This window comes from Drosophila navojoa, chromosome 2 (assembly GCF_054131105.1).
Source record: "Drosophila navojoa isolate 15081-1374.11 chromosome 2, UAZ_NAV_1.0, whole genome shotgun sequence".
Taxonomy (NCBI): domain Eukaryota; kingdom Metazoa; phylum Arthropoda; class Insecta; order Diptera; family Drosophilidae; genus Drosophila; species Drosophila navojoa.
The window spans coordinates 27,713,831-27,732,483 of NC_142890.1; the positions used below are offsets into that span (position 1 = coordinate 27,713,831).

Genomic DNA, 18,653 nt, shown 5'->3' on the forward strand with positions numbered 1-18,653 from the left:
TCAATTCTATTTAACGGGAACTATCGGAACTATTGCTACGACGACGGCGGCGAATGGGTGAACGGGAACGACGACGCGGCGAACGACGACCCCGAGGTGGTGAATTGCGTCGTCCTCCACCTCCACCACCACCGCCTCCGCGGTTATTGAATCGATTAAACTGCGGCGGGGAGCGCCAACGTCCGCCCTGTGGACGACGCATCTGGGGCGACGGACGTCGCATGGGCGGTCGCTGCTTGGGTACAATTACTGGCGATACTGTTATCTCCTGGCCATCGATTTGCCCGCCATCCATGTGCTTCATGGCCGACTCACAGTCCTCAGCCGTTGCATACTCGATATAAGCCATACCGCGTCCGAAAGTGGGGTGATAGCGATCCGTTGGGAATTCCACATTCTTGATTGTGCCAAAGCTACTAAAGATTTCCATGACATGATCTTTGGTGACATTCCGGGTAAGTCGCCCAACATGGATACGCACTGGTTTTGGCGTGGGTGAGCGTGAGCGGGTGCGGCTGCGACTGCGCGAGCGTTCTCTGCGCTTTGGTGGCGGTGTGCGATCTACAGTGCCACGCCCACCGCCACGACGACGGGGCGACCGTGAGCGGCTAGCTGAGCGTGAACGCTCGCGTTTCACGTTATTCACCTCGCCACCGCCTGCTGCGCCGCTACGATCATTGGAAGTACGGCGTGCACGATCTCTTGAACGAGTGCGACTGCGTTGAACACGATCACGATCACGCTCACGTTCAGATTCCTTACGCACCTTACTATTGGGACGCGGCGATTTAGTAGTTCTGCGCGGCGAACGGGAAGTATCCTTTCCGCCTGCTGCACCGCCGCTAGTTCCACCTCCACGACGTCTAGTTTTCTCGCTGCGATCCGAGTCGCTCGACGATGAGGAAGAGCTACTGGAGGAATCGCTTGAGCTACTCGAGCTAGAACGTGAGTTGGAGCCTGAGCTGCTGCGTGACGACGAGCTGCCCGATGAGCTTTACGAATTGAAATAAATGTTTCAGGTTAAGACGCCGGCAATGAAAAATCTGTATGATATAAATATGCACCTTCTGCTGGAGTCGCTACTGGAGGAAGCGGAGCCCCGGCGTTTACGTTCCCGCTCTCTGCGTGATGAATTGGATGTAGCGGCTTTTGCGTCCTTCTCTTTAACATCTTTCTCTTTATTGTCTTTTTCACCCTCGGCGGTGGGAGACCGGGCACGCGCCCTAATTGGGGGAAAATATTTCGGTCATGAAATAGATCGAGGAAATGACACTTATACCCACATTTTGTTCTTGATATTTAATTTAATTGATTATCCACTGATATCTTGTCAAATTGTGAATAATATGATTGCTAAAACAGAACTTTTAATACACGAAAATGTCAAGTTAAACATTCAATGGCGTTCCTGTCGATGTATTTGTTATTTTCCGATTACATATATATATCGATGCCTGCTGTATAAACGACGCACGGTCGCACTCTATCGGCATTGTACTCATTCGATATATCTTACGTGCAACATTGTTAAAGTAATCGTTAATATAGACAGTGTGACCGGTTTAGAGGAGTAAAAAAAACATACATTCATACATCTACAGCTCTTTTGTCAGGTCGAGAGTCGCGCAGAGGTAAACTCCCATAAAAAATTCTGGTACATTTAATATCAAGTGAAATTTGTTATTTAAAGTAGCATATTTGTTAAGTTTTTGTATAATTCAAATTGTGATTATCAACGTTTGCGCATATACGTAGTGAAATTATATAAAACGCAATTGTTTAATGCCAATTTTTATCTGTATGGTGACGAAGTGGTTGTCATTGTGAATTCATATATATATATAAATGTGCGTATGTATGTGGTTTTAAATGAATGTGTACACACACACTCTTACTGGCACACAATTCACTAATAAATATGTGAACTTGTGTTGATTTAAGTGAGCTAAGACCAAAGGGGAGCGGTTCGAAGCCACTGTGGGGCGCAGAGTTTCGATTTTTTTACCCATATCTATGTATACTCACAACGCATTTACAATTGATACGTTTTGACTCCCCACACACAAAGCAAGAGACAGAGAGAGAAATAAAGAGAAAGAGAGGAACAGCAATGGTGAGAGTTTGAGCGAGCGAACGAACAAGGGAGCAAATAAATGGTCTGTCTGAACATTTTACCACACTACCTCTTTGTCTGTTGAAGCGAGTTCTCGTGCTGGTATTTTACTCGCTCGCGTCGATGTGTAAAATTATTTATTTTGTTCCCCTGGTTTGATTTTGCAATCGTTAGTGCCAGTGGTGGTTGTGTAGTTCTGTTCGTCTGCGCGTTATTGTGAATATTGTTAATGTACAAATATATGCAATAATATTATGGAACGCAAAAATTTGTATGTGCATAGTTAACAAAAGTCAGGCATACCTTTCTATAGTATACATACATATATTCATATAATCGATGTGCGTATGCGTGTGTCTCAAAAAAGAGCAATCGTCGTTGAAGTTCGACTACCATGACTACGCAATAGCAACAACAAGAGACAGCGAAGCGCGATACTTGGTTAGGTGGGTTTTTGCTTTTCTCTTTTGCTCACTGCCGTTGTACTCTGTGTATGTGTATGTGTTGTCCGTCTGTTTGGTTTTCTTTTGCTTATCTCTCTCACACTCTCAATTATAATTTTGAGAGTAAAAGGCAAGTGATGCATAAATACATACATTTGTATGTACATTTCAAAAAACATATATAAATATATATATTTTTATTTGATAATTTATTGTTTTAATATCGTGAGGGTGGCAAGTGTGTTCAACTTTCGATGGTATGAAGAGCTGACCTCACAAAGCATATACACGCACGCACACTCACACAGTCGTACATGCGATGTAAAAATAAGACGTCTTACATGAATGCATTATTACAAACAAAACGAAAGTATCTAGCATTTTGTTGTCAAGTTTTAGGATTTCTGCAATAGTCGAAGTGCCAAATGTGTGTGTTATTTGTATGCGTGTAAACATATACCTACGTACATAAAAACATATATACATACATATAGCTTAACTGCCTGCTTAACTTACATAGCAATTAAATTTATATAACATGTGCATTTATTTACTATTTGGCATTAAAAAACACGCTTTTTATATATATTTATATGTATCTTCACATCAACGCCCAAAGAACACGTTTCACACTTGTATTTCTTACTAACATATTAAAATCAACAATATATCTATTTTCGGAATAACCGAAGCTTGATTACCCTTGCAGTTTGATAGGATATGCCTCAAAGTATCGGTTGTCAATTCATAAAAGAGAATACTGTCTGAACAATTATTTATATTAAAGATGTTTTTCATTGAAAAACTCAAGGGCTTTTATATTCATATATTTATAAAGTACCACTAGCACGATATTAAAGATTATTGAATTAAATAGCAATGCCGACTGCAAGGGTATTATGATAAACCTGTCCTAAAACGTAAATTAGTTTAAACAAAATTTGAATGTAATTGCAAATATTTCTTTTACTTTTGTTTTTTCTTTGTTTTTAGCATACATACAAAATATTTTATTGCTGGTTTTGGTGGTAAATTTGCATTTGTTAATGGCCGTGGCCAGACGTGCCCGCTTTTTAACACACACAAAAAAAGTATATAATTAAATAAAATAAGTAACAGAAACAAAACAATGATATGTTTTTGATCAACAATAGACATGTATAAACAAATATCGAAACTAAAACTGAAATGTATGCTAAGTATATATACATTTAGCACATAAGACTGCCGCGCCTCTATCTATATCTGTATCAGATCTCACAATTATTGCAACAGCAACTGCAATTCGCACACACCAAGCTCAATCTCAAGCTCAAGTACAAAAAAAAAAAAAAAACTAAATAAATAAATATATATATATACGAATATGCATATACATATGAATATATCCATATATATGTAGTTATACATAGAGCTCCATCTAATGCTCACTCGCCTCCATAAATGCCAACTTATATATTCATATATATTTGATATATACATATATATATATTAAATATATATATTTATATATTTTGTATTATTCCTCGTACCGCCTACTACTACCAACAACAACAACCACCACCATCAACAACAACAACCAACCAACAACATTCTACTGCAACTTGGCAACAGGCTCGGCTTTAGTTTGTAAGCTTGTTTTTTTTTCTTCTTGTAAATTTGTTAAACGTATTTGTACTATTTATTGTAAGGCATACGAAATGAAAGATTAAAAACAAACATCTAATTGGCTCTACATAATCTGAATATATATTATCAACCAGTTTTCCCTTTTCTTTCATTTCGCCTGCCTTCGATCTTATTTGTAATTTTGTACTTGTCCTACGTTCTTTGGTTCCAATATTGCTCTAACCCCATTTATACCATCCAAACAACAGCTACACATACAATGTTTATTTTATACACACACATACACACAGATACGTACATGCATTTATGTATATAAATATTACAGTACAGCTTTGATAGATTGTTACATCCGTTTACCAAATCGTATTTGTTGGCGATATGGGCACTGTTATATATATACATAAATATATATGTGTGAAATTATGTATCTTGTTTACTTAGGGTATCAGCAAAGAAAAGCAAACATTGAAAGCTTATAAAACGTGTCAAGTTTTGTTATCGATCACTGTTAACGCCCACTTTGGTTGTGTAAGATAATTGAAATATTTCCGTCTATGGGTAACAGTTGTATGATCAGCTTCAGAAATCGTGCGAATCTTAGTTAGTTTGGACAAAAGAAAAGCAGAAGAATTTAATAGCTTTTGATCTACTCTATAGATGACTTAAGTAGAAGTAATGCCTAAATATGAGAAAGCATTTCTAGAAACTTTTATGCTTTTCGATCATATTGAAGAATTACGTTGCCCATTCATCCTTAGATCAAGATATAGAAAAACATAATATAGAACAAAAAAATTTATTTCAAAAGAGCAATCACTGGATACAAAAAGAAGATCGTATGGAATCTAAACTTTTAGGTTTAATTAATTTTCAAATAACATTTTTTTTTTTAATATTCCATAATAGTAAATACTCACAGATTTTTTTGTTGAAAAATCGTGTGTCACTGTGATAGCTGAAAAGCCATTGTAATAGCTTTAAAGATAAGTTAATATATTCTCAAAGTTGTGCTGTGTTTCTAATACATATGTATATATATATACTAAATACTATATATACTTTATACAAATACCGTTAAGATAATTGTTCTACCCTCTTAAGTACGAAGTTATCAATAGAGTACTAACTAGTTTTGTAATCGACAAAAAAAAAAACCAAATGAGAATACTTACTAATATGTTTTGTTTCCTTTTGTTATGTTATCATACATACTTTCACACACATACACCCATACCCAAGCCTTATATATATATAACTATTAGCAATGTATGACAAGAGTTTTTTCCTCATATTATTAATCGCATAAATCAGGCATATTGTGTACTCTATATAGTTACCCAGAAGACTAACCAAGCACGTATTATTCACTCATTTATTTATTTAATAATATTGACAAAATCTTATTAAAGCTACACTGTTAAAAATCAAACTCAAATTCTTGCTGTTTTATTTATGAACAAGAAAAAAATATCTATACAAATAGATGTTCTTCTATATACATACATGCATATATACGCTATCTTCTTTACATATTCACACACACACACACACACACCCATATAAACACACACTTTAATGCTGTTTTCCTCAGTAAGTACTAGTAAATAAATATCCCTCTATCCATAAATGTTTTGTGCTCTCTTATGTATTGTTTTGGTTTTGAATCCTATTTTATAATAATCAATCATTTTGTTGAGCATGTTGGCTTGTTGGTTGTTATTGCTTTTGTGTACTGGAACGCGGGCGCGGCTTTATCATAGTTCAACTTTATTTTTGAAAAAAGCAAACGTTTTCCTTCCAGCTATAAATGAGACAGACAAACGTTTGAGCAAACAAGAATACAAAATAAACAAACAAGAACACCAACAACAGTTAAGTCTCAAGCAGCAGCCGCAACATGCTGAACTCCAATGCGAATCATTCGGGCAACAGTCGGCGGCCATTTTCTCGCAATTCCTCCTCGGCCCGTTCGCATCGTGGCCGTATGCTCTATTCCCCGCATCCGCATGGTCAGCAGCAGCAGCAGCAACAACAACAACAGCAGCAGCCGCAGAGAAACAACAACAACAATGGCCTTGTGCCGGGTCATAGTCCCTGGTGCAATGTAAATCTGAATCGCCACAATAATGATAGCAACAACAACAACAGCAACAACAATGCCAACAATAACAAAGATGCAATCGATGGCAGAAATTCGAATTGGTAAGAGCTAAGCAGCTTGTGGTATATAAAAAATACCAATTAATATTTGCAAATTACGTTAGCTTTAAGTGACATAAAAGCGAATTTGAAGTACCCCCTTATCCAAATGCCCTCTATCCCGCCGTAATCCCACACCGTATTATAATTGCCTACGATCTGCCATAAAAATAATAATAATAACAACATCCCTGTTACTCGTTCCCCACGCTCCCCACGACAACTATAGAACAGTTTTCTCTACTCTTCTATCTATATCTATATCTGTCTGTCTCTCTCTCTCTCTCTATAAATATATATCTAACTACTTCTACGTAACTACACCACAGTTATAAAAATCGCTTTTAGGGTAAAGGGAGAATTTTGTAATTAATTGCGTGTTGTCCATAAAAAAAGAGTAAAGAGTAAATCAATATTCATACAAAGCCCAGCCAAAAACATTTCTTTGGCCTCTTTTACCGTTGAATTTTCGAAGCACTTAAAAAAGAAAAAAAAAGCTTGCATCAACAACAAAACAGCTGCAGGCTCGGGAATCGCAAGAGAGTGGGAGTTAGCGCAGCTAGCTTTTTCAACACACTGCTGTTCTCTCTCGCTCTGGCTTTGACAGTGTTGCACAGTGGTTCGCAGCTGCAGCTGTTTTCTTGTTCTCTCTACTTAAACAAAAAAAAAAAACTCGTATTCATTTGTTATTTTTGCTCTCTTTCGTACTATACATTTTCTTTATGTTTTGTTTTGTTTGTTATTTTTTATTTTCGTCAATTGGCACATATATATAACCTCTAACTACTAATTATCGTTGTATCTTTTTGCATTTACATTAAAATATAAAAAGAAAACAAAATATTCGTTCTGCTAAAAAAAAAAAAAAATCTTCATTCCTAATTGTACCGTGTGTAAATTTTCTAACCGCTTCAATTACAAATATGTATACATACCAGGCGAAATACCATAGTAGATACATATATTAACATTTATCTAAAAACTTATCAGAAATTGTTTGAATTTTCAAGCGTTAACAAAAAATACAAAAATCCAAGAACAAATGCATGAAGAGCACTTGAAAATGACGAGCAAAACTTAATACGTAGCAAATGTCCTAAGTTTTTTACTAGTAGTTGTTTCTTTGTCCACCAAAAACAAGCTTCTTAATTTATCGTACTTACTAAATACTTTTACATACTCTCTCGTACATACATATTGTGTAAAGTGCGCTTAACGGTCTATTACCAAGCATGCCAACATCATTAATTTACAACAACAACAACATTTATTTTGCAACTTTTGCCAAAACAAACCAATTTTCTTTGCCGCGGGCAAACAAAATTCAGATCTGTACAAACTCGTAATTTCTGTAGTTGGTCAAACAAAAATTACTCTTTGCAATTGGAGTTTGCATATAACTTGTTTGCTTTTCTTTTCAAAACTAGTTTAATGCTACGTATGTATGTAAATTTGTATTGTGTACTTTAAAGGGTTTTTCGGTTATGGAAAAATACATTTTTAATAATATATAGCTATACAAACATTAATAGCTTTCTTACAATGCAAAAATGTCTTTGTGAATGCGAAAATCAATTTTCGCATTCATGATTACAGCGCATTTTCATATCCATGTATGTAATCAAACAAGTTCCGACAGAATTAATCTTAAAGCGAGGTTATGTGAGAATTCATCAACTTTGAAAATCGGAGAAAGCTAGAACTATGTGATAGATGTAAGTGTTTTTCATGCATACTTTGGGCTCGGATAAATCAAAAATACAACATTTAGTTCCACACGGCGAACTAGTTCATAGATCGGCTAAGTCAGCTGTATAACACTTTTTAGTCTACTCTGCGATTGTATATTTCATTTATTCTTTTTTCCGAACTGTGTTTGGTTATTACATTTTTTTTTGCGAATAGTTTTGCTTAACGTTTATGCTAAAAAAAATTACAAATTGAACTTTTTTAAATACTCTGAAAAAAAAAAAAATATTGTGATGTTTGAAAACCATGTGATTATTATATAACTGCAACCGTCAAAGTGCAAGCAACATATATTATATATATAAATTTAAAAACGATTTAGTTACAAAATTTCCTCTTTATCCAAACCGTACAGTAAATACTTAGTTGTAATATTTTTTCAATTCAACATTTAATGAATGATATAATGCATTTTAGTTGAGTTTATTGATTGTTATTGAATAGAATTAATAGATTGGTGTACTTCTATTTATATAAGCGCTTAACTGCATTTTTGGTGCCAGTAAACAATACATAAAAATTCTCTGATAAATTTGACTAAATAATCATACTATATATACATATATGTACATTTAATGATCAAGAAACTCAGCTTAATGTTTTACTTATTTATTTGCATTATGCACACTGCGGCTTAGAATGTTCAATAAACAGTTTTAATGTACCTAAATAGAAGCTCCAAAACAGAGGAAGCAAAATCGTCAAAAAAGCTAAATGTCAATATATAGTAAATGCGTTACTATCATTTCTTTCGTATATCTTTTTATCCATAGTTGTATACAATATGTGATTGTGTGTGAGCGCAATATTCTAAATCCAAGCAACGATTATATACTATATAAAAATTTTGAACTTTTGTCACACTCTCTGTTAAGCAAAAGAAACCAAAAAAATTAAAAATAGTTTACTATCTAGCATAATTGCATATGATTTCATCTCTTAAGTTTTTTGGACACAACCAATCTGCAATTAGTGCGTAAGTGTTAAACGTTAACGTACAATTTTTTTTGGCGCTTTTTAGCCCACGCCCACCCAACTGCTGTGTCTATGTGTGTGTGAATATATGTGTGTATTTATATATATTATGTATACAGTTCGTATATATAATATATATAATTTAGTAGTATCTTGTATACCCCAGCTCGATTACTCGATCTGTGTCACCCTAAGATATTGTCTTAAGCTTACATACGCATGCTGTTGTGCTTACGTTACATTACGTTAACGAGATTACGTACATTGCGTGCCCGAAAGCTGATTCGTCAGAGTGCGCCGCACTAACACATGCATACATGCTCCCTCAAAAGCTGGATTAACGGTTTACGTTTTTTGCGTTCTCTTTTGTATATTTTTGAGCATGTACAGCACTATCTATTTCTTTCTCTCTCTCTCTATTTCTTACAAGTGCATATAAATCTACGCCTCTCTCTCTATATATATATCTCATGTTTAGCTAGTGAAAGCGTTGCGTTGAAAAGTGTCCTAAAAACTGTGATACTCCTCGCATTTGTTGTAATATTTTTGATAAATATTTTAATTTCTTTTTGTAAGCGTAGTGTGCATTGAAGCGAAAGCCAAACAAATAAATAAATAAAATAGCAAACTAACAATTATTTAAAATGCATAAGTACGACAAAAACAATAAGAAGAATTAAAAAAAAAAAAACCCAAAGAATTGTGCAAAATTAGTACGTATTTGTTTCTACTAAATGCATATTGCATTTGTGTGTATATGTAGATAATTACTAAATAATATTCTTATATGATTGCAACAAAACTCTTGCTACATATACACGCATTGCCATTATATTATTATAAACTATATGTGTGTGTATATATTGATATTATATAATTACATAAATATATATTATATATATATATCTATATTAAACTAATAATCTAATTATTGCATTTTGCCATTTACATATATATTATTTTTATCTTTTTCGTTTTTCTTTCTTCTTCATAAAAAACCGAAAAAAAACTGCAAAATAATAATAAAAAAAACTATATAAATAACGTATATGTGTGGCTACCACTCTGCATATATACACTACTACTACTACTACTACCTACTACCTGTACATGTATATGCATACAAAAATAACTATATATGGGTTGTGTTTTAATACTACCACCACACTGCTACTGCATATTTGATTGAACAATTTTCAAATGTATCTCGTAAAATCGAATATATATATTATATTATATGCGTATATCTTATTATATGTATTACCATATTATCTGAAAAAAAAAAAAAAAAAAAAACAATCCAAATCCAAAAACATAACGCAATTGCAATCCTAAATCGAAAATCCAGCGATGTACAAACAAGTAATTCTAGCGGAACTTGTATTTATAACAATAGCAAAACGCATCATCACAACAACAGCCTTAACCTCAATCATAATCATAATGCCTCCTCACAACAACAGAATCATCAGTCACAAGTCCATCATAGCCAGCTCACTCAGTATAACAGTAACAATAACAGTATCAGTAACAATAACAGTAACAGTAACAATAACAGTAACAGTAACAGTAACAGTAATGTTAACCACAACAGCTATCATCATTCAATTACCAACATTGCACACGACAACAATTGCACTGTTAACAATAGCAGCAGTAATCGCAGTAGTTTACGAACTCAACACAATGAAAATCACAATCCCAATCAGTATTTAATCTCCAATCAGAGTTCAATTGTCAATCACAGCTATAACAGCTATTTTGATATGTGCAACAGTGCTGCGAGTGTGCCTCCTGCTTTTGGTTCAATGTCCGTGTCCGTTGTTCGATTAAATCCAGCACGCTTATGTTTAACTGTTGCCGCCCCGCCCACAAGCACACCTACAACACGCCGTAGCACACCCCTTGCCCTGATATCCTTACCAGCCCAACAGCATAACAACAACCACAACCACAACCACCTTCCACAAAATTTCAATCATAATCATCAATATCACAGCACCCATCACATGTACAACAACAACAATAACAACAGCAGCAACAACAACAACCAATATCACCAATCACAACCACAACCATTGTCACAACCACAACAACAACCGACTAATCGCCAATCCCTCCCGCTAACACGTACGAATTCAAATTCAACAACCGCAACAACTTTCAATTCAACCAATACAACAACAAATAGTATTCCTACTGATGTTGTGAATGTCAATTCTTGTACCGATATAATTCCTCATGGATCAACTGCGCCACAACAACAACAACAACAACATCCACAACCACAACAACTGTGTTCACAACGACAACGACGATCTCAAACCCAACAACAACAACAAATGCAACTGCAACAATTGTCGCCGCCGTTTCTTATGATAAACCTCAACCAATTGACTGATACTCATTTAAACCACGCATCCATCAATAGTCATAGCCAAGGATCTGCAGGACCACATCACGGCCAGCGTATCTACAACAATCGCAACAACAACAACAATAATAATAGCAATAGCAACAACAATAATGCTATCAATATGAGCAATTTAGACTACATGAATTATCGTCGCGCTTGCCCCGCTTTATCCCGTGACTATCAGCAACACCACAACAACAGCAACAACAACAACAGCAATCTGGGCAACGGCCACAACAACAACAACAACAGTCGTCGCCACAATGGCAACTATGACAGAAATCCAAACAATAATGTGAGTTAGCAAGTCAGTTCAATATATATGAATATAAATTTATATGTATAGTATAGGTATATTTAATATATACATAGGTTATTGGTATAGATATACATATATATAAGCAATCTAAAAGCTAACCCTATTTAAATATATATCTGACTTAGCTGCCTCTAACTATAAACAATTCCATCTACAAATAAATTTCGAAAGGCTCTTAAAATAAAAAATCGTCTTTAAAAGACGACTATAATTAGGACTGTAAAGAAATACTTTTTTGAGTTACGACTCAAACCAATTCTCAATATTAACATGTAGGTCGTCAATTGAACATATCCTTCATCATATGGATATGCATACATTAAACAATAATTGATTTTACATTCTAAGGATCATTCATTTCGTTATGTTGTGACATATCAAGTTACTCTATCAATCTACGAAAGTAAAAAAAAAAAAAAAAAAAGATAATCATTATAGTTTATAGATTCGACCATTTCCAGATATTAGTATTTAATTGCACAGAGCGAGATAAACGACTCATAATTTGATCTATACAAAATAAATGGTTGCATTATGAGTCAAAATAAGTTTCTTCAAACCGAAATACATATGTTAAAAATGATATATAGACCTAAAAATTCATTTATAGACTACTATAAATGGACAATAATAATTTCACAGACTGTATGCTATAATTATTGTATAAGTATACAGATATTATTATTTATATTATATATTATTTCACTATATTCTACACATATTTATAGACTATATAATCTGTGATCTTATTTCTATATTTTCAATTCAATATTTTTGAAATTGATAAGTTAAATTTGTAAGGCTTTTTAATTTAAAGTTATTACAACTAGCACTATCGTAGCCGTAGCTTGATGTTCAGAGTATTTTCCAGGATAGACATATAGTTCAATGCACACCTTTCATTATATTTCCACTTCTTGCAGCACTTTAATAACGGTAGTTCGGAACAGAATGTGGATCATAGGGCTGATGGCTATAGCTTTATGCGCAATGGGGGAATCGGCAATAGCTATGGTCGAAATGGTGCCCAGCACTATCAGCAGCACATGAGCAATGGCTATAGCAACAACAACAACAACGGAATTAACAACAATGTTGCGTCGGGCTCCTCCGCCGGGCCCGGCCTAATGGGTGATGTGCCGTCCGGCTCCGGTTTGTCCGGCTCAACGCTGTCGCTAAACAATGGTCTCGGCCCCAACGGCATCAACTCGGATAGTCCATCGCGCAAGCGTCGCCGCATTTCGGGTCGTCCCAGTCAATCACCGCCAGCTATTTGGGAGCCTAGACGCTCACAGCGCGTCATGGTAAGTCGTTGTGTAGAGTAGGCTATTTAAAACATTTCCCATTCGAATAATTTTTATCCAGATGCAACAGGGCAGTCCGCCGTTGCGTCGACCACGACTGCGCGATGTGGCCACCTCCACGCAGCAGCAGCAACAAATCCAACATCCACAATACGCTCCACAGCCCCATCACTCGCAACAGCAACAGCAGCAGCAGCAGCAGCAGCAGCAGGTGCCTCCGAACTACCATCCAATGCATCATCATCAGCAGCCACAGGCGCACTATGCGCCGCAGCAACAGCAGCCGCATCAGCACACACACTCGCATCGCTCGCCGTGGGATCTGGCTGGCAATGGTCCGGCCGTGGGCAACGCTGGCGGGCCAGCTCCGAGCAGCACTGTGGGCGCCATATTGCAGCAGGTGCAGGCACCGCCGCCGCCACCACAGGCACCCAGCCATCAGCAGGGAGTAGGTGCTGCACCGCCGCCACCGCCACCCACCTCGCTAATGGTCGACCTCAATCTGGCTCTGCGTCACGAGCCCATTTGGGCATCCTTCTGCACGTATCCGTTGCCAGCCCAAGCTCGCCTGGCACCTTGCCATCTGCACGGCATTTATGCGCAACCCTTCACAGCAGCGCCTGCCGGTCTGGCTGCTGCTCCGCTCCAGGTAGCCCAGGTGCCGACACCCACACAAGTAGCAGCTGCAGCAGCCGCAGCACAACACATGATCCAAGCAGCAACGATTTCGGCACAACAGCAGCAACGTGATGTGGCCGCTATTGCAGTGGCTAATCTGACATTGGAGCCACAGCCCAATGCTCACCATCTAGACGGACATCAGGCGGCAGCTGCAGCGGCTGCAGCAGCAGCCGCAGCTGCAGCAGCATCTGTGCCAATGGGCTCCCAGGCAACGCATCCTCATCCACATCCACATGCACATGCGCATCAGATGCCGAGCCACATACACATTGCCTCGATGAGTGCTGCAGCTGCAGCGGCTGCTGCACAGCATATACATTCCAACGCGGCGGCAGCAGCAGCTGCTGCACACGCCACACAAATGTCGGCAGCAGCGGCACCGCAGCAGATAATCATATCATCAGAGCGACGCACATTCCCGCCTCACAGGCGCCTACCGCGCTTCTGGCCGGCCAATCATGGACCACACCGGCATGTCCTGCCGCCGCAGTCGCTGGCACCTCATCAAGCGCCCGTGCAAATCCAAACCACCGCTGGCATTATCAATCCGGGCTTCTTGCTCAATTTCCTGTAAGTTTAAGAAATTAATCATTAAAATTCATATATCTAATCTATTGCATTTATTTTTTTGCAGCGCCATGTTCCCGCTTTCACCGTATAACCAGCACGATCTCAACTCCGCGGACACCAATGAGACGGAGAATTATGAGGCGCTGCTCAGCCTGGCTGAGCGTTTGGGCGAGGCCAAGCCTCGCGGGCTAACTCGCAACGAAATTGATCAGTTGCCCAGCTATAAATATAATCCAGATGCACATAGTGGTAAACAAATTTAATGTTTGTGCCCGTTACTAGTTCTTTGGTAATCTAATTATAAACTTTAACAGGCGATCAATCATCCTGCGTGGTCTGCATGTGTGACTTCGAGCTGCGACAGTTGCTGCGCGTATTGCCCTGCTCCCACGAATTCCACGCTAAGTGTGTGGATAAATGGCTGCGCGTAAGTTAAATATTTGTTTAATGCTTGCTTCCTTCTAAGTGCAGTGTCAGCACCTAACGGTGCATGCTCAAATGGCGCTTGATTAACCGTTCAACAGAGCCTATTGAAATAGTGTGCCTAGGAATGGTATCAATTTGATCGATATTTCGTGTTGAGCTTTGTCAGCCATTCATTTGATTTTGTATATTTGCAGTCGAATCGAACATGCCCGATCTGCCGTGGTAACGCTTCCGATTATTTTGAGAGCGGCGATCATCAACAGCAGCAGCAGGTTTCGGCGCAGGGATCAACTACCACAACTTCAATAAATGGTAACATTGCCACAGCTACCACCACCAATGCGTCAGCGACTGTTACCGCCACGGCCACCGCCGTCATCGTCAATCCACAGCAGAGCCAGGCCGCTTAGGGCAATACCAGCAACAATAACAATAATAATAACAATAACAAGTACCACAACCAAACGCTTTCGCCACGTCGTCCAGGTGCCGCAAAAAAATGGAGCACACACAAAATCACAAAAAACAACAAACATTTATACACACAGTTAGCCTTTTTAAATAATTGATATAACGCGCAACGAATCCAACTGCCAAATTGCTTCCCCTTTAAACCAGACCACTTCAATAGCTTGTCGTAGTACTTTACTTAGGCGGTAGTTGTATGTTAGTAACGGTAAATGGTTAAAGAAGAAACAGACACACACCAACACACAGTAAATTGTAATGTTAACAATGTAATTATATTCAAATGCATACCACCAAGATTTCATACATCAAATGCACAACTATCGATAATATCTCATCGATAGTTAAATTGAAGAAGTTGAAAATGAGTAAACTCAACAAAACCATAAAATTCATAATCACACTGTTATCTTTTTTGTGCACTACTGAGCAAATTAAAAATCAGATAAATTGAGTCAAATTGGGCTCAACTGCCGCCTGTGCTTATAATTTCCTTGTGTATTACATTGTAGCAGATCTATTAAAAATTGAGTGCATACTCTGTATACAAAGCATTACTATTATCTCTACTAAATGGTGTATTTTAAAATGTTGCTGTCCACATACATACATACACATTAATTAACACTATATCTTCAAATTAAAAAAAAAAAATTGAAAATTAAAAAAAAATATATATAAATATATATTTGTATTTGTTTATGCTTTATGTTTTCTTATATACATACATACACACATACATACATAATATTTGCATTGCATTTTAATTTAATAATTATTAAAAAAAAAAATATATATATATATATATATATATATGCATATATATACTCAATAGGGATGGGAAGTTTTTCACAGTTGAAGGTGGACATGGTGTTCCATAACACAAAATGGCCGCCGTAAACTGTTAAGATCAGCGCGTTCTTATTGGAAAATCCTGTATATTGTACGAACTGAACCCACTGAAGAAGTTCTTTTTGCACTAAGCAAGCGAAAGCAAAAAAAGTACTAAAATCAACTAATATGTAACTCTTTCAATTTTTTCGTTTCAATCGTTTAAATATATTTGTTTTAAACTTATATATATATACTTACACTAATATAAACGAAGCAACTAACTTTGAAACATATAAGCAATCTTTGAAATCGACTAAAAATGAACTAAAAAATACAAAATCGCAGAAAGAACATATATATACAAATTGCGCGATAGCACAACAGACATACAGTAATAATAATAATTATAATAATATGATCTACATACATATACATATACATATATTGGTGGGCTTATTTAACTGTATTGTCGTAGACGTGTGCGTTTCGCTAAACCATATATATATATATATATATATATATATATATATATATATATATATATATATATATATATATATATATATATATATATATATATATATATATATACATATTGACGAGGGCTGCTCCACAGTTTCATAGATTTGCCTTTTTCATGTTTATCCAGGCTCTTTGTTATATGTCATATATATATATATATATATATATATATATGTATATAACATAACTTACACCGAAAACCTCCTTGAATTCGAATCAATGTGACTTGTCTATTAAAAGTAGCACGCTGGCCGAGCATCAGATGCAAATATGTAGTTATATATATTAATATCTATATATATTGGAACTATATAGAGTTTTCTTCTATTATTATGGTGTTTCTTAACAATATGTATATGCATAACGTGTACGATATTTACAAAGCCTGTAAATCTGTACGGTTTTTAAAAATATACACATATATAATAGCAATATGTTTATATACATATACTTAATAAAACAGAATACAGAAAGAATTACCAAGTAAATTGAAATGATTCCTGCCCTCCATTCGTATCAAACCATTGAAACTAACTCAAAGCGTTTTTTATACAAATAAACACACATCTTATATGGCATTGAATTTTTGTGACACTTGCATGTATATATATATAGAGCATACATAAACCGTATATACATATATGAATATAACATAGATTAGAGATTTTCAGACAGTACTAAAAACAGATGACTTGCTTATAGCGAAACCATATATTTACATATATTGACGGCTCTCAAAACCTCTAAAATCAAATTTGTTTTTCGCATAAAAAACTATTTAACAAGAAGAAAAACAACGATGAACACTTTTTCAGATTGCGAAACCCTTAAAAACACAAAAAAATCAATAATGTTTTCAATCCTTACTAAATGCTATGCATAAAAGTGAAAAAATCTTGATACCTAGTATATATAATAATACATATTTATATATATGTATGTAAAATGTGTGTGTATTTATTTTTAATCTACATAAATGAAAAAATGGTATTTCCAAAAGACCATTATAAAGGTGTTGTGCTTTTCTAGAATTTTATTAGTAGAAAAAAAATGTTTATTTTTTTGTCACAATTAAAATAAAAATAAATAACAAAGCGTTATAAAAAAGAATATATATATATACATGGATATGAATTGAATACCTTTTATACGTGCACTGACATACTATACAAAAATACTGTCTCAATCAACCGAATTATGAACCAAACAGCTTGAATAAAAATTTTAAAAGCTTATTTTCCTATTTCAAATTTAATTTAAATATTTATTTTGTTTACCCCTTTACTGGAACCTTGAACAATAATAATAGCACCCATATTTTAATATCGTTTTTTATTTTTATTTTTCAAACACTCAAGAAAAATCAAAAGCCTATCATAATTAAATTAAAAAACAAAATATAAATATAATGTAAAGTTTTGCTGTGATTCGTGATGTAGATGTACATACGTTGCATATATATAAATTTATGTATACATATGTATATGTATGTATATATATATATTTATATATTTAATTATATAAAATGCAATAAATTTCAAGCATATGAAAATATAGTAATTCAAAATTATTACGTCGACAGCCAATTTAAACAAATAATTAAAATTCAGAGAAAAAAAGCTCAAAAAAATTGAAAACATTTTATGCATGCGATCTTCTTCAAAACAATATGTACATCATAATCGAACATCACTGGTCTAGAATTGTCTAGAATTATGCGATTTTAAATGTGACTATATTATTTTACATTTTTGTAGACAAGAACCGAGACACTTAATAGTAAATGTAAAAATCAGTTAACCATAGTATTAACAAACCTTTTTCAATGGCATTGTAATGGTGAGCGGGCGATTTTAATGTTAAATGCAATAATTTCAGTTTTCGTTTTTGTATTAACTCGCAAAATTTAAATAAAATTCAATGAACGTATAACATAAACAAACATGACTTGGCTTTCACTCTCATTTTCATCGACAGGTTTGTATATATGTATCAGTAAAATTTA

At 35.5% G+C, this 18,653-nt stretch overlaps 2 protein-coding genes and 1 long non-coding RNA gene across 3 annotated transcripts; 1 reads left to right on the forward strand and 2 right to left on the reverse strand.

The window, feature by feature from the left end:
* Nucleotides 1-1,467, reverse strand: RnpS1 (RNA-binding protein S1). Its single transcript, XM_018110724.3, has 3 exons — nt 1,284-1,467; nt 1,065-1,223; nt 1-992 (listed from the first exon to the last, which is right to left on the reverse strand). Coding segments are annotated over exons 1-3 (1,143 nt in total). The 5' UTR covers nt 1,286-1,467; the 3' UTR covers nt 1-10.
* A 4,441-nt stretch (nt 1,468-5,908) lies between these two features.
* Nucleotides 5,909-11,242, reverse strand: LOC149092344 (uncharacterized). The gene is made up of 2 exons (XR_016197011.1): nt 11,124-11,242; nt 5,909-6,394 (listed from the first exon to the last, which is right to left on the reverse strand). It is a non-coding gene; the product is annotated as an uncharacterized LOC149092344 (long non-coding RNA).
* Nucleotides 6,083-16,803, forward strand: mura (ring finger protein murashka). Its single transcript, XM_089261630.1, has 7 exons — nt 6,083-6,387; nt 10,457-11,819; nt 12,767-13,147; nt 13,209-14,398; nt 14,463-14,647; nt 14,713-14,825; nt 15,019-16,803. Exons 1-7 carry the CDS (start codon nt 6,083-6,085, stop codon nt 15,232-15,234), a joined length of 3,753 nt encoding a protein of 1,250 aa, XP_089117756.1. The 3' UTR covers nt 15,235-16,803.
* The last annotated feature ends 1,850 nt before the right edge of the window (nt 16,804-18,653 follow it).